General features: G+C 37.9%; 1 protein-coding gene across 1 annotated transcript in view; it reads left to right on the top strand.

Annotated features, from left to right (window-relative positions):
• RP1 (RP1 axonemal microtubule associated) overlaps positions 1–19,939 on the top strand; it is a 202,090-nt gene that overhangs the window by 65,024 nt on the left and 117,127 nt on the right. The window contains exon 4 of the mRNA XM_058699582.1: positions 13,539–13,702. Coding sequence (XP_058555565.1) covers positions 13,539–13,702 — 164 coding nt within the window. The remainder of the gene's footprint in view (positions 1–13,538; positions 13,703–19,939) is intronic.

Consider the following 19,939-nt stretch of genomic DNA (forward strand, 5'->3'; position numbering starts at 1 on the left):
TAGCCACAGGTGAGCCCCATGGCGCAGGCTGGTGACTAGAAGTCAGGCTGAATCCGGGCCTACAGATGGCCGTAGGGGCCTTGGCGGTCAGCGTGCAGTGCCATGGCACCAAGAACTTGCCGTGGGCCTACATGTGGCAGTAGAGCCTGGTGACGAGAGGCAGGCTCTTTGAGTGCAGGTACGTAGCCAGAGATGCTGGCCCTGAGCGTGCGTGGTGGAGGTCAGCCACAAACGTCTAGACTGGCATCTTGCGCTCGCACAGCTTTACAGGCCCGTGCGTTAGCTGCTGGTGTGGATCCCGGTCTTCAGAAGGGACGGGTGGGAGGCAGTGGGGAAGGGATCGGGTGGCTGGTACGTTTAAACACAAGTGCCTGAGGGGCAGAACTGGTGAAATCTGGAGGGGGCCTGTGGGGGCTGTGCTGGCCATTGATCTCTTCAGTGGTGAAAGCTGCTGAGATCCTCTGGGGAGCAGGTCAGTTGAAACTGTGATCGCACTTGGGCCACAAGGCTTATACCGGGAGCCCCTGTTCTTAGTCCTTGTTCCTCGCCATCTCTGTACGTCTCAGCCTTACCAGTCTCTAGGTGGGGTGAAACCAAAGTGGGTCTTTCAGGTGGTGCCCCAAAGGGCTGGGGAGCTGTTTGTTCACCCTGCTCTCCCTTTCCTGGTGAGGGAAATTCTTTGTCGCTGTGGCGTTTCCTATTGGTGCTGGGCTGGGGTGTCCTGGGTGATGAGATGATATAGACCAAATGAAGCTGTATTTTCCTTTTTGGGTGGTTATTTTCAGGTGTTTGGTTCACTCTGTTGCTGAAGTTGCTCAAGTGGATTCCTGAGCTCTCCCAGAGTTGTTTTTGCTTGGATAGCTGTCTAATTGTTGATCTTTGTGGGAGGATGGAGACGGGGTCTCCTATTCCATCATCTTGGCGATGTCTCTCCTGTCAGAGTAATATTGATGGATCGCTGGAATCTATAGACTAGTACATAAATAAGAGTGCTTAAAGCTAAAGGTGAATCAGTATAACCAAATAAATTAGGATGTTAGATTCATGGAGAAACATGACTTGCACATTGCAGGAATTTTATTACATTAAGACTGAAAATGGCTAATAAGAAATAAGTGACATTTAATTCTATATATTCACATAAAGGAGTACACATACACACACATACATACTTATGTGCAAAAAATATCCCATGTATTCTTATGAATGTGGTGTAGAAAATTCAAAGGAATAATTCCACCTCATTTATATGATATTGGGATACTCACGTTTAAATGTAAGGCAGTGGGAATTCTGTCAAAAAAATAGAATGACTTGGACCAACAGAAAGCTCTGTAGATTTGTTATTTCATGGCTTTGCTTACTTTCTCTCTGTTCACTCGTTATTTTACACCGATGTGCATACTGAGCTCTGGCCTATATTTCATTGAACTTATGCTCCCTCTTTCCACCCTTCTGGAAGGTACGATATAGTATAGCACTGTGTGGTTTCAGGCTGCCACTCTATTCCTTCAAAAGGTTATTATTGGAATCAGCCTGATACACCTTGTTGGCGGTCCACCAGGTGTAATTCTAGCATAGGCTTTGACCTGGGCTAAGTTGGGTTAACACAAAGTGTCTAATTGATATGAAGTGTGTGGAGTGATATGGAACATCTTGATAGCACTGACTTAACCCTTGAGTGGTCTTGAATGAGATAGGAATGGGATCCTCAGTGACTGCCTAGTTGGCAGGTATCTGCAGACAGCTGGTCCACTAGTTTCTGTAGGGCATTAAGAGCCAAAACCACATAGTAGGCCTGCACTGGCAGATTATCCGGCTCAGTTCTTTGAATGGTGAATCCTTCCTTTTATATTTTTATTTTTTATTAAAGTTATACATGTATAATTAGTTTTGAAAAGTCAGAAGTACAAGGCTCAAGAGATGCCTGGGTGGCTCAGTCGGTTAGGTGTCTGACTTCGGATCAGGTCGCGATCTCGCGGTCCGTGAGTTCGAGCCCTGCGTCAGGCTCTGTGCTGACAGCTCGGAGCCTGGAGCCTGCTTCTGATTCTGTGTCTCCCTCTCTCTCTGCCCCTCTCTTCTCTCTCTCTGTCTGTCTCTTGAAAGTAAACATTAAAAAAAAAAAAAAAAGGAAATACAAGCCTCAAAATAAAAAATAATAGACCACTTTTTGACCTTTTACATACCTAATTCCGACTCCATAGAGGCATCTACTTTTTAAAACTTTTAACTCTTTCTTCTGTTATTTATTTCTGAAAATACTGATTTTTTTCAATTTTAGATTTTGTTTATTGATCTCCCACCTTCTACTTCTGTCCCTGTTCCTCCCAATAATGTTATAATTTTTAAAAATCAGGGCACCTGGGTGGCTCAGTTGGTTAAGCATCCAACTTTGGCTCAGGTAATGATCTCTGGTTCGTGGGTTCGAGCCCCGCACTGGGCTCTATACTTATAGCTTAGAGCCTGGAGCCTGGTTCAGATTCTGTGTCTCCCTCTTTCTTTGTCCTTCCCCTGCTCATGCTCTGTCTCTCTCTGTCAAAAATAAATAAACATTAAAAAAAATCACTATTCAGAGTTTTTATTTTAATTGCCATGTAAATATTGTTTCTAAATTGAGCCGCTTTATATGCTTTGACTGTATTTCCTTTCTTGACTACTTCTTGTTTTCCCTGAAGTTAAAAATTGATTATCACCCATTCATTATAGCCCTTCTCCAGGGCTGTTAATCTGTTATCAACATAGATGTGTGTGTCAGTTCTTTTATTCTATTTTTCCCTCCTTGGGGACAGTAGTTGTCTTGGAGGCATTCTTCTTAAAGTTCCTTCGTACCCTACCCCATCTCTTTTCATCCAAAATGGAATGTTTGCTCTCCACACCTATCATTCTAAAGCTTTTCTTTAGCAACATCCTGGGAATCTTTCCCTCTCTATATTGAATGTCCTATTTCTTGAAACCCACATCCTACTATTAGTTTAGGTATTAGTTTTGATAGAACAAATTCTCTGATAGTTTATAGGGAAGAATGCATAGAAGATAAAATTTTGGGGGATCTTAAATATATGAAGCTACCTTTTTTCTGTTCTCATATTTAACTGACAAAAGTGATACAGCATTATAGGTTGGAAATAAGATTTTGAAAGCTTTCTTCATTTGTCTTTATCTTCCAACCCAATGTGAAAAGTGCTAAGCCATTCTCATTTCTGCTTCAATCTATTTGACTCTCTTTCCAAAAAGCTTTTAGGACCTTCTGTTTATTCTGGTATTCTGAAATTTCACAAAGATGCACATTGGTGTAAGTATATTTTTTATTTGCTATACTAAGCATTCAGTACCCCATATTCTTCGGTCCCGGAGATTTGTTTTATAAGTGTTTCTTTGTCCTTTCATTTTAGATTTCCCACTATGAATATCATCTGGAGATGATGAATCTCTGAATTAGTCCCTCAATTTTTCTTTCCTGTTTTCCTTTTTTCTCTCTTTTCTAAAAAAAAATCCCGCTTTATTCAGGTATAACTTACATTTAATAAACCCTCCAATTTTGCATATGTTTTAATGGTTTTGACAAATATGCAGTCCTGTAACCAGTACAGTCAAGATCTAGAATATGTACATCACCCCAGAAAGGTTTTTCATGCCCCCTTGCAGTCAGTCTCCTTGGAAACCACTGATTTATTTTCCGTAAGTTTCATATTTTTTCTAGACTGCTGTGTTAACAGTATCATATGGAATGTTACCTTTGATGTCTGCTTCTATCACTTAGCAAAGTGCTTTTGAGATTCATTAATGTTGTTAACCTGAATCAGCAGTTTTTCTTCATGGCTGAGTGTTATGCCATTATATGTTCGTTTATCCATTCACCAGTTAAAGGACATTTATTTGTATTATTTCTAGTTTTTAGCTATTATGAACATAAGTTATGTAAACATTCATATATAAGCCCTTTTACAGGGCATGCTTTTATTTCTCCTAGGTAGATATCTAGAAGTGAAATTGCTAGACTGTATGTTTAACTTTATCAGAACTTGCCAACCGTTTTCACAAGCGGCTGTACCTTTTCATATCCCCACCAGCAGTGTATGAGAATTCTACTTGCTCTGTATTCTTCCTTGTATTCGGTATTATCGGTCCTTTCATTTCAGTGTGTGTTTAGTGATGTCTCTTTGTGGTTTTGATTTGCATTTCTCTAGTGACTATTAATGTTTGCCGTTGACCTGTCTTTTGTGGTACGGTGTCTTTTCAACTCTTCTGTTGGGCGCTTGTAGTCCTAGTCGTGTATTCTGGGCACAACATATTCAGATACAGGTTTTACAGATATTTTCTCTCAGTCTATAGCTGGCCTTTTCTTCCTTTTTTTTTTTTTTTTAAATGGTGAGGCTTTCAATAAGCAAAAGTTTTTAATTTTGGTAAAGTTCAGTTATTTTCTTTTTGTGGTTTATGTCTTTCAAACTCTATCTGGGAAACCTCTGCCTGGCCCCAGTCATGGGATTTACTTCTGTGTTTTAGGAATTTTTTAGTTTTAGTTCTTATGTTGGGTCTGTTTGACTCATTTAAAGTTATTTTTTTGCGTATGGTAGGAAGTAAGGGGCAGGGCTCATTTTGTTTCATATGGATACCCAATTATTCCATCACCTTTTGTTTAAAAGGGAATACTTTTGGGGCGCCTGGGTGGCGCAGTCGGTTAAGCGTCCGACTTCAGCCAGGTCACGATCTCGCGGTCCGTGAGTTCGAGCCCCGCGTCGGGCTCTGGGCCGATGGCTCGGAGCCTGGAGCCTGTTTCCGATTCTGTGTCTCCCTCTCTCTCTGCCCCTCCCCCGTTCATGCTCTGTCTCTCTCTGTCCCAAAAATAAATAAAAAAAAAAAAAAACGTTGAAAAAAAAAATTTAAAAAAAAAAAAAAAAAAAAATAAAAGGGAATACTTTTCCCATTGAAATACTTTGAATTGGAAAGGATAGTCTTTTGTTGAAAACCAGTCAACCATATATATGTGGGAGTATTTTCTGTATTCCCTGTTTTATTTCACTGATCTTTGTTCCTACTTGTATGCCCAAATATACTGCCTTGATTACTATAGCTTCATAGTAAGTTTTGGAACCAGATAGTGTGAGTTTTTCCAACTTTGTTCTCTTTTAAAATGGCTTTGGTTACTCTGTGTTCTTTTATTTCTCCCTTCGTTATACTCTGTTCAAACCATAGCTAGAAACCAAAGCCCAGAGTACCTAGCTTGGAATTTTCCCTCACTGCTGACTACAGAGCCATTGAAGTAGGTCTTAGTCCTTGTAGTCCTTGATGAAAATAGAGACCATCGAAGAACTCAGCAGTCAGGTCAACTTAGTGTGCAAGAGTGCAACAGAGGACCGTACACAATGATCCTGTCCATTTTTAAAGCAGTCCATTTTTGTCTTTGGCTTTCAAATTGGTATTTTGCTACTTTAGGAGGCAGAAAGCAAAAAGAAAGCCTTTTGTGGCATGATTAAAGAAACAGTTCTTTTCTATTCTATATCTCTTACTACTCAGAAGTTATTTATTTTATGGCTACTTCTGATTTCATACAATCAGTCTTCAAACAATAGTAGCTGAGATTAAACACTCTTTGCTTGTTGCTTTGCTTGGAATAAGATTTCCAATGGTTTAATTCCAAGTATTTGTGATTTATATTTGGCTAACACCCGCCAATGTAAATTTCCTTATAGACCGTGCTGTCTACAGAACTATGTCCTGAAGGCCGATCCCCTTTCTTTTATGTTTCTTTTTATTGCTGCATATATGAATTGTAATCATTCAGGCTTGTAGATGGGAACAGGCACTATTTCTGTAGTTTTATACTTCAGGATATTAATTTTAATTTGTATAAACATTTGATTCTTTGAAATTTACAAAGCTGATAACAGTATTTGTATGTAATTCTTAAGCAAGTCATTAGCCTAATTCATTCTTTCCAACTTTCTTTTCATTATTGCCTTTTGAAAAAAAGATTTTATTTCTAAGTAATGTCTACACCCAACATGGGGCCTGAACTCACAGCCCCGAGATCAAGAGTCACATGCTCTACCAACTGAGCCAGCCAGGAACCCCTCGTTATTTTTAAGAAAGAAATTAAATATGAAGGAATAATATTTTGTTGGAAAAAGTTGAGTTTTAGAAGAGCCACAAACTATTGTAATAGTTAAGCTTTTTGTCCTTTAAGAATCAGTTTTCCTCCTTTGAGAGTGATATTGCCCCCATTGAGAATGCATGGTCTAGTTGATAGAAAAGGTAATTCAGTGACAATTACAGTGGTAATAACTTTCCTTTATTAAGTGACTCTTATGTATCAGACACTGTACCACGTGCTGTACAAATTTATCTGATACAGTTCTCATAAAAATCAAATGAGTGTATAATTTCCATTTTTTGAATAAAGAAACTGAGACAGAGGAGTTGTTACCTTATCTAAAACTGAGTTTCAGAGTGTAGATCTCAGTATACTTCTGTGACCTCAAAAGTCTCCTCCTCTTATTTTCCACCCCTCACAATGATATTATTCAAATTAATTGAAAAGTCATGCTATTTTGTGGCCACAGACACATAATTTACTGTGGCATTTGAAGTTCCAACATACTGACTTCTAGGAACGGTTCTGTCCTTCCTGTTTGACATTGCTGGTAGGTCATCAAAGAATTTTTGGTCTGTGAATCGCTTATAGTTTACTGGGCAGAACAGTTGGCAAGTTGATTGTAAGAAATTCTGGAAGCATAAAAGAATAATTCTAGAGAGGACTTTTGTAACCACAGAAAACCTTATTTTGTCTCTGAAGAATTTAGGCACGATTTCCCTGTATTCTGATGTTCCTAAGGAGCTCTTCATGTATAGTATGCAATTCATCATTTAAAGTTCTATTTTTTCCCTTTTCATATTTGCCCATTTAAAAGGGTGAAAATAGTATGATAGAAATCTAATTGTGTAGGCAAATATAAAATGAAAAGTTAACCTTTCCCCAGGTCCAACTTCTAAAAGCTACTCAAAGAGGTCTTCAATTTTCCCCCTAGTTTTAAACGCATATGTCACCATCTGTATCTATATATCTATGATGTCCTTTTTATTTGTAAAATTGAGATTACATGTAAAATTGTGCCATGTATTGCTTTATTCATTCTTTTAAAATCATTGTACTGTGTAGCATTTCATTGCAGCTTTTTTTGTGATTTGTCCCGTGTATTATAAGCTACGTGGTTTGTCCAAATATTAACTATTCCAAGGAATCTTGAAGAATATCCTTAGTACACATAGTTTGTCATCTTTGTGAGTATATTTGTACAGTAAATTATAGCAGTAAAACTCTTAAATGACAGGGCATGTGTTGTAAATTTTCATACATGTTGCCAAATTGCCCTTCAAAAAGGGTTCAGGAAAGTACACTGATGCCAAACAGTATGAGAAGGCCCACTCTTACGCCACTAGATATTCTAAAACTTAAGATTTATGCCAATCTGATAGGTGAAAAACAATGTCTTGTTTTGATTTGCCTATCTTTAATTGTAAGGGAGGGTAAGCATATTTTCTGTCTTTGCTGCTTTGTGTGTGTGTGTGTGTGTGTTTTAATGAATTACTTATTCATATCGTCCATTTTCCTCTTGTGAAATTCATGTTTAGCTTAGTTTTATTGATTGTATGAGATCTTTGCAAGTGAAAGAAATGAGTTCTTTTTCATCTGTGTGGCTGTTTTCCCAACTTTACCAATTTCAGTATGGCTTTTACAAGTTTTTGTTTATTTGACATTTAAAACAATCAATTGTATTGAGGTATAATTTACATAAACAAAAGGCACACATTTTAAGTCTCCAGTGCAATTTGTTTTGACAGTTGAACTTACTTGTGTAACTGCCACTTCACTCAAGGTCTGGGATAATTACATCATTCCAAATAGTTGCTTCGTGCTCTTTGCAGGTAATTGCACCACTCCTGGCCCCAGAAGAGAATTCATTTGCTTTTTGTCACTGCACCTAAGTTTGTCTTAGAAGCTTTTATGTGGAATCAGATAGTGTATATTCTTTTGTGACCAAGATTCTGATGAGCATAAAGCTTGATATTCACCCAGCTTTTTGTATCCATATTTTGTGCCTTTTAATTGCAGAATTATATTTACTTATATACAGAATTCGCTTATGTTGTCACTTTTTGTATTAGTTCCTGAGGGCTAGCGTAACAAATTACAGGAGACAGTGTGGCTTGAAAACGTGAGTTTATTCTTCCACAGTTCTGGATGTTAGAAGTCTGAAATCAGGATGTTGGTGGTCTCATGGTGTCGCTGAGAGCTTTGGGGGAAAAAGTCCTCCTTGCCTGTTCTTAGTTTTTGGTGGCTGCCGGCAGTCCTTGGCATTCTTTCATTTGCAACTGGGTATTTCCAGTCTTTGCCTGGTATTCTTCCCTGTGTCTCTTTGTCTCTTTTCCTGTTTTTATAAAAGCACCAGTTATAATTAACGAAGTCTACCCTACTCAAGTGTGACTTCATCTTGGTTGTATCGGTAATGACCGTTTCCAAATAAGATCACATTCATAGATACCAGATGTAAGGACTTGAACATATCTTTTTGGGGATGCAGTTCAACCTACAACAGTTCTCCTCTGGCCCTGGAAAATTTATGTCCTTCTCATGTGGGTAATGCATTTACCACACTCTAACAGTCCTTAAAGTCTTAACGATTCCAGAATCAACTTTAAGTATAAAATACTCATCTAAATATAATCATCTCAAAAAGTTCAAAATTTCATCTTTTATTTCATTTGGATCAAGTATGGGTGAGACACTGGGTATAATCCATTCTCAGCCAAAATTACTGTCCATCCAAAGACCTGTGAAACTAGAAAACAAGTTATCTGCTTCTAAAATACAGTGATGGGGGGTGTCTCAGTCGGTTAGGTGTCTGACTTCAGCTCAGGTCATGGTCTCATGGTTCCTGAGTTCGAGCCCCATGTGGGGCTGTCTGCTGTCAGCACAGAGCCTGCTTTTGATTCTCTGTCCCCCTCTCTTTCTGTCTGTCCCCCACTTGCACTCCTACTCTCTCAAAAATAAATACACATTAAAAAATAATAAAACACAATGGCGGGACAGGCATAGATAAAAACGACACTCCCAATCCCAAAGGGAGAAATTAGAAGGAAGGAAGGGGTCATATGTCCCAAGCAAGTGTAAATTTGCCCAGAAGGGCAAATTTCATTCATTTGGAAGTCCTGAGAATAACCCCTATGGTGTACTGCTTTGTTCCCTCAGTCTTACTAGGGGAACAGCCCCATCTTCTTGGCCAGCAGGATGGCAGCCTTGCCCCAGAGCAGTTACTCTACTCACTTTGGCCCTCAGAGTCATTCTTCTTTTATTTCATTACATCTCTGTCCTTTTAATCTGCTGGGATAGAATTCTTGAAAATCTTCTTGGTCTTCCATGGATGTCATGGGAATCCCCATCATGAGGCGCAAGAGTACTCTATAGAGTCTTCCTGGATAACTAAGTTTTACTCCTGGCTTCTGATGAGACAGTTGATTGAATCCATAAATCACATGCCTGATCTCTTTAGCAAACAGTTTTCCTGCCATGTCCTTGGCTCTGTTTTCAGAACAGATATTTAGATTCGTTGAGAATTCTCTAAATTATTAAGCGCATGTTCCCTTTTCCTTAACAATTTCTGCGTTAATTTATCTCTTTCCTCTTGAATTTTACCATAAGCAGCAAGGAGAAATCAGGCTACCCCGGTTTCTGCATGTTGATTGGAAATCTCACCCGAATCTCCAAGTTCATCATTACAAGTTCTGTTTGCACTCCTGAATAATAGAGCACAATTCAGCCATGTTCTCTGCCACTTTCATGGCTGACAAGACTACCCTTTACTCCAGTTTTCAATAACATGTTTCTCATTTCTTTCGTTTTCAATAACAAGTTTCTATCATGAATGGGAGTTTAATTTTGCCAGATGCTTGTTTTTGGGTCTGTTGAGGCGATCAGGTACATGTTCTCCTATTCTGTTAATGTAATGAATTACATTGATTGATTTCCAAATGTTTAAAAGCTTTCAGTTCCTGGGATCAACCTGCAGATGATGGTTAACTTGATTTCCTACTATTTTGTTGAGAATATTTTCATTTATAATCGTGAGGGTTACTGCTCTGTAGTTCTCTTATTATGCCTTTGTCTTTGGTATCGAAGTAATGCTTATCTCACGTGATGAGTTGGGAACTGTTTCAAGGGGTTTGTGTAGGATTGGTATTTTTTTTTTCTTAAAGGTTTGGTATAAAATTCACCATCTGGGCCTGCAGTTCTTTGTGAAAAGAAATTAACTACAAGTTTATTATTTTTTTGAATATATAGGACTATTCACATTGTAGAGTTGTTCTATATTTGATATGGTGTTTGAGTCTTTGATCAAGCTCTTTGTCCATTCCCTGCATCCTGTTTTTCTCCAGTCCATTTACTCACCCCTTCAACCTACTCTGTTTCAAATTAGGGTCTAATGGGATATGAGATTAAGAAGGTTTTTTTAGAATTTTATCTCCTCACCTTCTTTCTCCCATAATGTTGCTGGGCAAGCTGGGTTAGGTGTCCTCCAAATTCCTAAAATCTTCTGTTTCACTCTTCTCTTGGCTTCTACTTAACAGAGATTACAGCATGAGGTTTTGCACCTTCTTTGTTTAATTTGAACTATTTTTTCTTGCCAGTTCTTTTTAAAATTAGGGTTTTTGGTGCAGTTGTAAATGGGATTGGTTCCTTGATTTCTCTTTCTGCTGCTTCATTAGTGGTGTATGCAGCAGATTTCTGTGGGTTGATTTTGTATCCTGTGACTTTGCTGAATTCATGTATCAGTTCCAGCAGTTTTTTGGTGGAGTCTTCGGGTTTTCCCGAAGTATCATGTCATCTGTGAAGAATGAAAGTTTGACTTCTTCCTTGCCGATTTGGATGCCTCTTATTTCTTTTTGTTGCTGATTGCTGAGGCTAGGACTTCCAGTATTATGTTGAACAGCACTGGTGAGAGGGGACATCCCTTTTGTGTTCCTGATCTAAGGGGGAGAGTCTCAGTTTTCCCCCTTTGAGGATGATATTAACTGTGGGTCTTTCATATATGGCCTTTATGAAGTTGAGGTATGTTCCTTCTGTCCCTACTTTCTTGAGGGTTTTATCAATAAAGGATGCTGCATTTTGTCAAATGCTTTTTCTACATCTATTTGAGAGGATCGTGTGGTTCTTATCCTTTCTTTTATTAATGTGGTGATTTGCAGATACTGAACCAGCCCTAGAGCCCAGGAATGAATCCCACTTGATTGTGGTGAATAATTCTTTTAATGTATTGTTGGATTCAATTTGCTAGTATCTTGTTGAGAATTTTTGCCTCCATGTTCCTCAGGGAAATTAGTCCATAATTCTCCTTTTTAGTGAGGTCTTTGGTTTTGGAATCAGGGTAATGCTGGCCTCACAGAATGAGTTGGGAAGTTTTCCTTCCATTTCTGTTTTTTTGGAACAGCTTCAAAAATTATTTTTCATATTTATTTTGTTAGCTTTTCTATGATCTAGACTCTCTTATCCAAAATCTTATATTAAGAAAGTTCTGGGACACTGGGTGTCTCCAACTCTTAATTCTGGCTCAGGTCATGATCCCAGGGTCCTGGGATCGAGTTCCTCACTGAATGTGGAGGCTGCTTAAGATTGTCCGTCTCTCCCTCTCTGCCCCTTTCCCCTGCTTGTGTGTTCTCTGTCTCTCTAAAAATAAACTAAAAAAGAAAATACATTAAAAAAAAGTTCTGATTTTTTCCCTTTTAGTATGTTGGCCTTAGTACCTCATATAGGTTACAGAATGACAGAGGACAAAGACATCATTTTATGTTTTCCATCTACTCCTCCCCATGACACTGGACACCTAGTTGTGACTCAGTGACTTGTTGGCTATTGATTGATTGGAGTATAATTTATAAAAGTAAAGATGAATCTTGGTTCATGATCCTTACATTCTACTCCAGTTTTTACAACATTCCCTTCCAAGGTTAAGGTTTTAATGATTTAAAGAGGTGCAAGGACCTATGGTAACCTGACATCATATTTCATTATATATTTTTTTATTTCTATTCCTATACTTTTTATCCTTTTCCATCTTAGTTGTTGGAAAATGCAATTTCTTTCCCTATTGATTTGGTCCTTGTACATTTAGCAAGTATTGATTCTTCCCTGAACTCTTTTGGTGCATTTCTAAGAGAGCAGAAGCTGAAGAGCTTTATTTCATTTTATTCAAACAAGCACTAATATACTAGTTATTCTGTAGGAAATAGCTAGAATTTTCCCAGTTATGTAGTTTGTAATTGCATTTTAACTGCTTTGCCACTGTTAAAGATAGCCTGTTATTGTCTTTCAGTTTTTAAAAATGAGGTTATTTACTGATTGTCCGCCAAGATGAGTTGGTAGCCTAACTTGGATTTTTGTCATGTGTTGGAGAAATAAAGTAGAATTTCCTGTTTCAAAATAGATTTTTAAACACATGCATTAACTTAGCATACATTTATTGTACTATGTAAGTAAAACTTAAATTTGGAATTTGATTACTATTTGAATAAGATGGGAAATAAACTTTAATTTAAATATGGGAGAGAGAAAATCATAGTCTGAAGAGTAATTGTAATTTAAATCCAGGGTTCTGAAGTTTATTGCCTCACATTCTTCTTTTATATAATCTTGAGTGTATTCCCTAATTTCTCATTATTTCAGTTTTCTTATTGATTAACACTTGATGTTTATTCCAAAGAAACCTAATTAAATTAAAATTCTAGTTAGTAATATCACACCACTATCAATATAGCTATAGTGTTTCGTTAATCTTGGTTATATTCATCATAGCCATATATTTTCTAGCACTGTGCTTATTTGTTGCTGGGATATAAAATTTATTTAACATTTGTGGAACTCAGTTACTTTGTCTATTAATTAAGGATACTTAAAACAATAATTGAAGAAATTGCCAGATGACTTCTTAAATTCCTTCTAATTTAAACCTTTTATGATTTTATAAATTTTATCATTTATGACTACATATGATTTTATGATATATAAATTTATGACTTTATGATTGCCTAAATAGGATTATATTATTTTATGCTTATATAAATTATTACATTTTTTTTTACTTTGGAAAATACCTAAACTCAAAAGATCTTAAAAGATGTAATTCTGAATGCACATATTACATGTCAGAGCTGACAGTATTAGAAATATTTTTTCAAAATGCAGGGGACTTAAGAGAAGCTATGTAGTAACTCTCTTGGAGTCCAGGCATGACCAAGTATGGCAGGATAATTGTATCTCTCTAATTTTATTATTAAAGATCTTCTAGGAAATATCCTCACAGTTATGGTGTAGGACATGATAGTTTTATTGAATATTTTAAAAACCAAATCTAAATCTTGTGTTATAGTACTTTTCCAAAGGAGATAGAGTAGAGTAAGTTATGTCTGTTCAGAACTTTCCTGGCTTTATGATTATCTGCTCTTTTTATAAGTTGCCTTAGTGTTGTGTGTTATTTGTGCTTCTGTAGGTAGTAACTGGAAAGTTTCCATAATCACCAGTGACTTGCCAAATTCAGGGACCAGCTCACAGATTTATATTATACTGTATGGACAACATAGAAGTTCAGCGCCTATATATCTTTCTGGAACAGATGGAGCTCAATTTCAGGATGGCCGTGAAGACATATTTACTGTAAGTAATAAAATTGAGTAAAATCTATTAATGCAAATGATACAGCAAGTTGGTACTTTGGAATGAATGCAGTCTATCAAACTGGTGCTTTCTGTTATAACACCATGGGTCCTGTAGAAGACCAATCAAAGGTAATTCATGGCAGTTTTGTTTAAGCAGATTAGACACAAGTAAAACTGCAATACAGTAAGAGACAGTAGCTGGAGAGAGATATTCGATGGTCAACCTTTATTGTTTCTCTACTTGTGGCTGTCAGGGGCAAGGGCTTATCCCTTTCTGGCTGAGGCTCTAAGAGATAAGGCTCAAAGTCAAAGTCATGAAGGAAAAAATACAATTATCAAATAAAGGAGAGCAAAGATGTTGTAATCAAATTATTAGGTCATGGCTAGACACATTGATATCAAGATTAGGGAGAAATAGAGGTAGCAGGGGAGACCAGTATCAGACCAGTTGTTAAACTAAAGTCAGAAAGATTAGCAACCAAAGGAAAGACTCGAAATGAGTCAAGTACCTTGCACTTTATAGGTATTTAATAGTATCTGTTGAATGAATGATTGGATGCATAGAGGGATTGTTTTGAATCATGTAGAAATAGAGAATAAAACCACAATCAGAAAAAGGTATCCTTACGTATCTTAAATCCTTGTGGTATACTCACCTCCATGTGATCCTAGGTGTTTGGTTTACTACAATCAATGTACTCAGCCGACATATGTCATAGGAGAGGCTGAATCATCTGGAACCAAACTAATAGTTTAGTTTGAACTATCCTTTCCATATTTTCTATATGAATCAGTATTGAAACTCTTTCTTGTGTTGGTGGGCACTGCAAGTAAAAAATGAAGACTGACATTATTTTTCATCTGTAAGAAATAGTTTTAGAAGTGACTAAAGATATACAAGAGTCTAAGTTGTTTTTTTTGTTGTTTGTTTTGCTATTAGTTCATGTGTACCTTTAATCAAGGTATACCTTCGCATGGTGTATAGGGTTAAGTCATTCAGAATTCTGTACTAACAAAGGTGCACCTATAACTCTTCATTCCCATTTTCTTCTCCCACAGGAGATCATTTTCATAGTTTGATGCTTCTTATTTTCTGAGCACTGCTACCTACATTTCAGGTCTTTTCTGTTGTCTTGCTCTTTTTTTTTTTTTTTTTTTGTTTATTATTTTGAAAGAGAGAGAGACAGAGAGAGAGAGAATGAGTTGGGGAGGGGCAGAGAGAGGGGGGAGAGAGAATCCCAAGCAGGCTCCATGCTGTCAGTGCAGAGCCCGATGAGGGGCTTAATGTCATGAACCATGAGATCATGGCCTGAGCCAAACTCAAAAGTTGGATGCTTAACCAACTGAGCCAGCTAGGCACCCTGTGTTCTTCTTCCATGAGCCCTAGGATTGATAGATGTATATCGTTAGTAGAGGTAACATCTTCATTAATTTTAGGATCTTGTTGTTGATTTTGATCATAGTTTTCATTCATTCTGATAAATTGGTTTCTTGTAAATGTTCTTAGGTAAATTGTGTTTTCCCTTATTTCCTATTGTTTTCTTGCGTAGATATTTTTTATTGTGGTAAAATCCACAAAATAAAATCCACCGTTGTAACCGTTTAAAAGCAGGTCGTTCAGTGGCATGTATATTCACAGTGTTGTTCCACCATCACTACTATCTAGTTCCAGAACATTTTAGTCACCCCCAAGGAAACCTCACTATGCAGTCTCCAGTCCCTTTTCCCCCAACCCCTAGCAACCTCTAATGTACTCTCTGTCTTTAAGGATTTGCCAGTTCTGGATATTTCATGTAAATGGAATCATGTATGGCCTTAGTGTGTGGCCTCTTTCACTTAGCATAATGTTTTCAAGGTTCATCCTTGCACGTATTAGTACTTCTTTCCTTTTTATGGCTGAATAATATTTAATTGTATGGAAATACCACATTGTCTTTATCCATTCATCTGTTGGTGGATATTTGGGTTATTTGTACCCTTTGGCTATTGTGAATAGTGCTGCTGTGAACATTCATGTGTAAGTAATTTTTTTATTGAACACTTGTTTTCATTTGAGTATATATTTAAAAGTGGAACTTCTGGGTCTTATGATAATTCTGTGTTTAATGTTTTGAGGAACAGCCAAACTGTTTTCCACAATGGCTCTATTATCTTACATTTTCACCACCAAAGCATGAGGGTTTCACTCTCTACATTTTCACTAATGCTTGTTGTTGTTGATTAAAACAATTCTAGCTAAACTTTTTGGGTGGGTGTGAAGTAGGATCTCATTGTCATTTTGATTTACATTTTCATACTAAGTGATATTGAATATCACTTTATGTACTTGTATGCTAGTTGTATATCTTCTTTGGAAAAATACCTATTTATATCCTTAGTTCATCTTTAATTGGGTTATTTTTCTTTTTGTTGTTGACTTGTTTCTTTTTGTTGTTGATTCTGAATACTAGACCCTCATCAGAAATAGGATTTGTAAATACTTTCCCTTATTTTATAGGTTGTCTTCACTCTTTTGGTAGTATTTTTTAATGCATAAGAATTTTAAATTTTGATGATGTCTAATTTATGTATTTTTTCTTTTGTTGCTTATGTTTTTGGTGTCATATTTAAGAAACCATCGACAAAATCAAGGTCATGAAGATGTATCCGTATGTTTTTTTCTATATTCTTTGATTAATTTTGAATTAAATTTTGTATAAGGTGTGAGGTAAAATCTGGTTTAACCACCTTGGTTAAATTTATTCCTAAGAACGTTATTCATTTTGATGCTATATAAATATTTTCTTGACATTTTCTTGACCAAATGCTCTAGCTAGAACTTCCAGTATAAGGTTGAATAGAAGTCACAAAAACTGGCATCCTTGTCTTGTTGTTCCTGATTTGTCTTTCACCATTGAGTCTAATATTTTCTGTGGGTTTTTCATAAATGTCGTTTATTATGTTCAGGAAGTTTTCTTCTATTCCTATTTTGTTGAGTATTTTTATCATGAAAGTGTGTTGGATTCTGACAATTTTTTTTTGCATCAATTGAGATAACTTTTCTACTTCATTCTATTTATGTGATGTATTAATATTAGTATGTTGAATCACTGCATTCCTGGGATAAGTCCTAGTTGGTTATGATGTGTAAACTTTTTAATATGCTCTTAGATTCAATTGGATAGTATTTGTTGAAGATTTTTGCCTCTAGATTTACAAGGGATTGTATTTGTAGTTTTCTTGTCATGGATTTGTCTGACTTTGGTATTAGGATGATGCTGACCTTATAGAATGAGTTACAAAGTGTTCCCACCTCTTATATTTTTTGGGAAGATTTTGAGATGAATTTGTGTTCATTCTTCTTAAAATAGCAGCAGGGGTTGGTGCACCGTGGTGGCTCAGTCGGTTAAGTGTCCGACTCTCACTTTTAGCTCAGGTCATGATCTCATGGGTTTCTGAGATTGAGCCCTGCATCCACCTCTGGTGCTGACAGTGCAGAGCCTGCTTGGGATTCTGTCTCCCTGTCTCTCTGCCCCTCCCCTGCTTGCTCACACACTCTCATCCTCTCTCTTGCTCTCAGAATAAATCAACAACAACAACAACAACAAAAGAAGTAGTGGCTTAAGATGGCGGTGTAGGAAGACACTGACCTCACCTCCTCTCACAAATACACCAAATCCACAGCTACATATAGAACAGTTCCCTCTGAAAAAGACCTGAAAATTAGCCCAACAGCTCCTCCGCAACAACGGATAGAAGGGCAACACTGAGATGGGTAAGAGAGGCAGACATGCAGTCTTGCCAAAAACCCCATCCCTGGTGCGGTGACCCACGTCGGGAGGGGTCTCACAAGTGTGGAGCCTCTTCCTGAAAAGTGAGGGGTTTGTGCCCCACATCAGGCACCCCAACCCTTGGGACCTGCACAAGAGAGACAAGTCCCCAAAATGTCTGGCTCTGAAGACCAACGGAACCTACATCTGGGAGACCTAAAGGGCTGTAGGGAACTGAGGTTCTGTGGTCTGGGGCTTGTGTACAGATTCATTCACCCCATAACCCAGTACAAAAGCAGCAGTTTGAAAAGCACCTACACCCTGTGTGAAGGAGATTCATTTGCTAATCTTAGAGCACCTGCCAGAGTTACAGGGGCCTGTTGGGACTCTCTCCCGGGGTGGAGGCCCTGGCAGGTGCATTTTTTCACTCACTTTATTTTGCTAGAGCCAACAGGCATGCCTTGCCCCCACACTCTCCCGTAGCCCCAGTCGCACCAGTAGGCATCCCTGGCCCCACGGTTTTTCTGCAGCCCCACTAAAGCCAGAGGTTGCAGGCTCTGGTGGCCAGGAGGGTATGCATTTCTGGGCTCCCTGGGTGAAACAATCAGAGAGTTAATTCTGTACCCTCAGGGCATGAGACAGACAGCAGACTGAAGCGGTCTTCCTGTGAAAAAAGCTGATTTACGGGTCACGGAGCTTCAGCCTGAGGGCCAGGCTTCTGCTTTACCACACAAGTAGGTGCTGTGCAGTTGCTCCCAGGGAATGCAAGTCAGGAGCTGTTACCTCTGTGCTCTTCCTTGGCCTCATTACAGCTCACCTATACCTCCCAGGAAGGAGCTTACACACTCCATGGACCTTGGTCTTTGCACCTCTTGCCAGGGAGATACCTCTGGATGGCCTGGTCTAGAGGCCAAAGGGGCTAACGATTGTTGTCCCGTAAGACTGGGTATTTTTGCATTATGCTTATTTATTCATTTATCATTTTCGTATGTAAGACATTTTATTTATCCAATTATATCAAAACACTAATCTGAAAAGATATATGCACCCCTACATTTACTGTAGCATTATTTACAATAGCCAAGATATGGAAGCAGCCCAGTGTCCATCAGTAGATGAATGGATAAAGTAGAGGTGGTATATATATATACCGTGGAATATTACTCAGCCATAAACAGGAATGAGATCTTACTATTTGCAAAAACATGGATGGACCTAGAGGGAATAATAATAAGTGAAATAAGGGTCTTGTTGAAACAAGACAATGAAACAAATGAAACAAAGAAAAAAAGAGACAAACAGAAGAAGACTCTTGAATACAGAGAACAAACTAGTTGCCAATGGGGAGGTGGGCAGGGGTGGAATGAAACAGATACAGGATATCAAGAGTACGGTTATTTGATGAGCACTGAGTAATCTGTAGAATTGTTGTCATTATACTGTACACCTAAAACTAATATAATACTGTATGTTAATTATACTTCAATTAAAAAATTAAAAATAAAATAAACTTTAAAAAGACATAGGTAGCTAAATGGATTTAAAAAAAAAAAAAAAGACCCATCTACATGCTGCCTACAAAGGACTCACATACAAAGTGAAGGGATGAAAAAAGCTATCCCATGCAAATGGGAACAATGAGAAAGCTCGACTAGCAATACTTAGACAAAACAGGCTTTAAAAGAAAGACTAACAAGAGATAAAGAAGGGCATTACATAAAGATAAAGGGATCAATCCAGCAAGAGGATGTAAGAAAACAAATGAACAAACGGGACAGAATCGTAAGTATGGAGAGCAAACTGGTGGTTGCTGGAGGGGTGGGGTGCGGGGAGTGGGTGAAACAGGTGAAGGGGATTAAGAGCCACAAACTTCCAGTTACAAAATAAATAAGTCTCAGGGATGTAAAGTGCAACCTAGGGAATACAGTCAACAATACTGCAATAATTTTGTGTGGTGACGGATGGTAATTAGACCTGTCGTGGTGATCCTCTCATAATGTACATAAATGTTGAATCACTTGTTGTACCCCTGAAACGAATATAATGTTATATGTCAACTACATTTCAATGAAAAATGTCTTACATACGAAAATGATAAATGAATAAATAAGCATAATGCAAAAATACCCAGTCTTACGGGACAACAATCGTTAGCCCCTTTGGCCTCTAGACCAGGCCATCCGGAGGTATCTCCCTGGCAAGAGGTGCAAAGACCAAGGTCCATGGAGTGTGTAAGCTCCTTCCTGGGAGGTATAGGTGAGCTGTAATGAGGCCAAGGAAGAGCACAGAGATAACAGCTCCTGACTTGCATTCCCTGGGAGCAACTGCACAGCACCTACTTTACTTTGGTGTAGTTCCAATAGTTTATTTTTGCCTTTGTCTTTCTTGTATGAGGACACATACCTAGAAAAATTTTCCTATGGCTGATGTCAGAGAAATTACTGCCTATATTTTCTTCTTAGGAGTTTTGCGGATTCAGGTCTCAC

The sequence above is a fragment of the Neofelis nebulosa genome, chromosome 14, assembly GCF_028018385.1.
Source record: "Neofelis nebulosa isolate mNeoNeb1 chromosome 14, mNeoNeb1.pri, whole genome shotgun sequence".
NCBI classification, from domain to species: domain Eukaryota; kingdom Metazoa; phylum Chordata; class Mammalia; order Carnivora; family Felidae; genus Neofelis; species Neofelis nebulosa.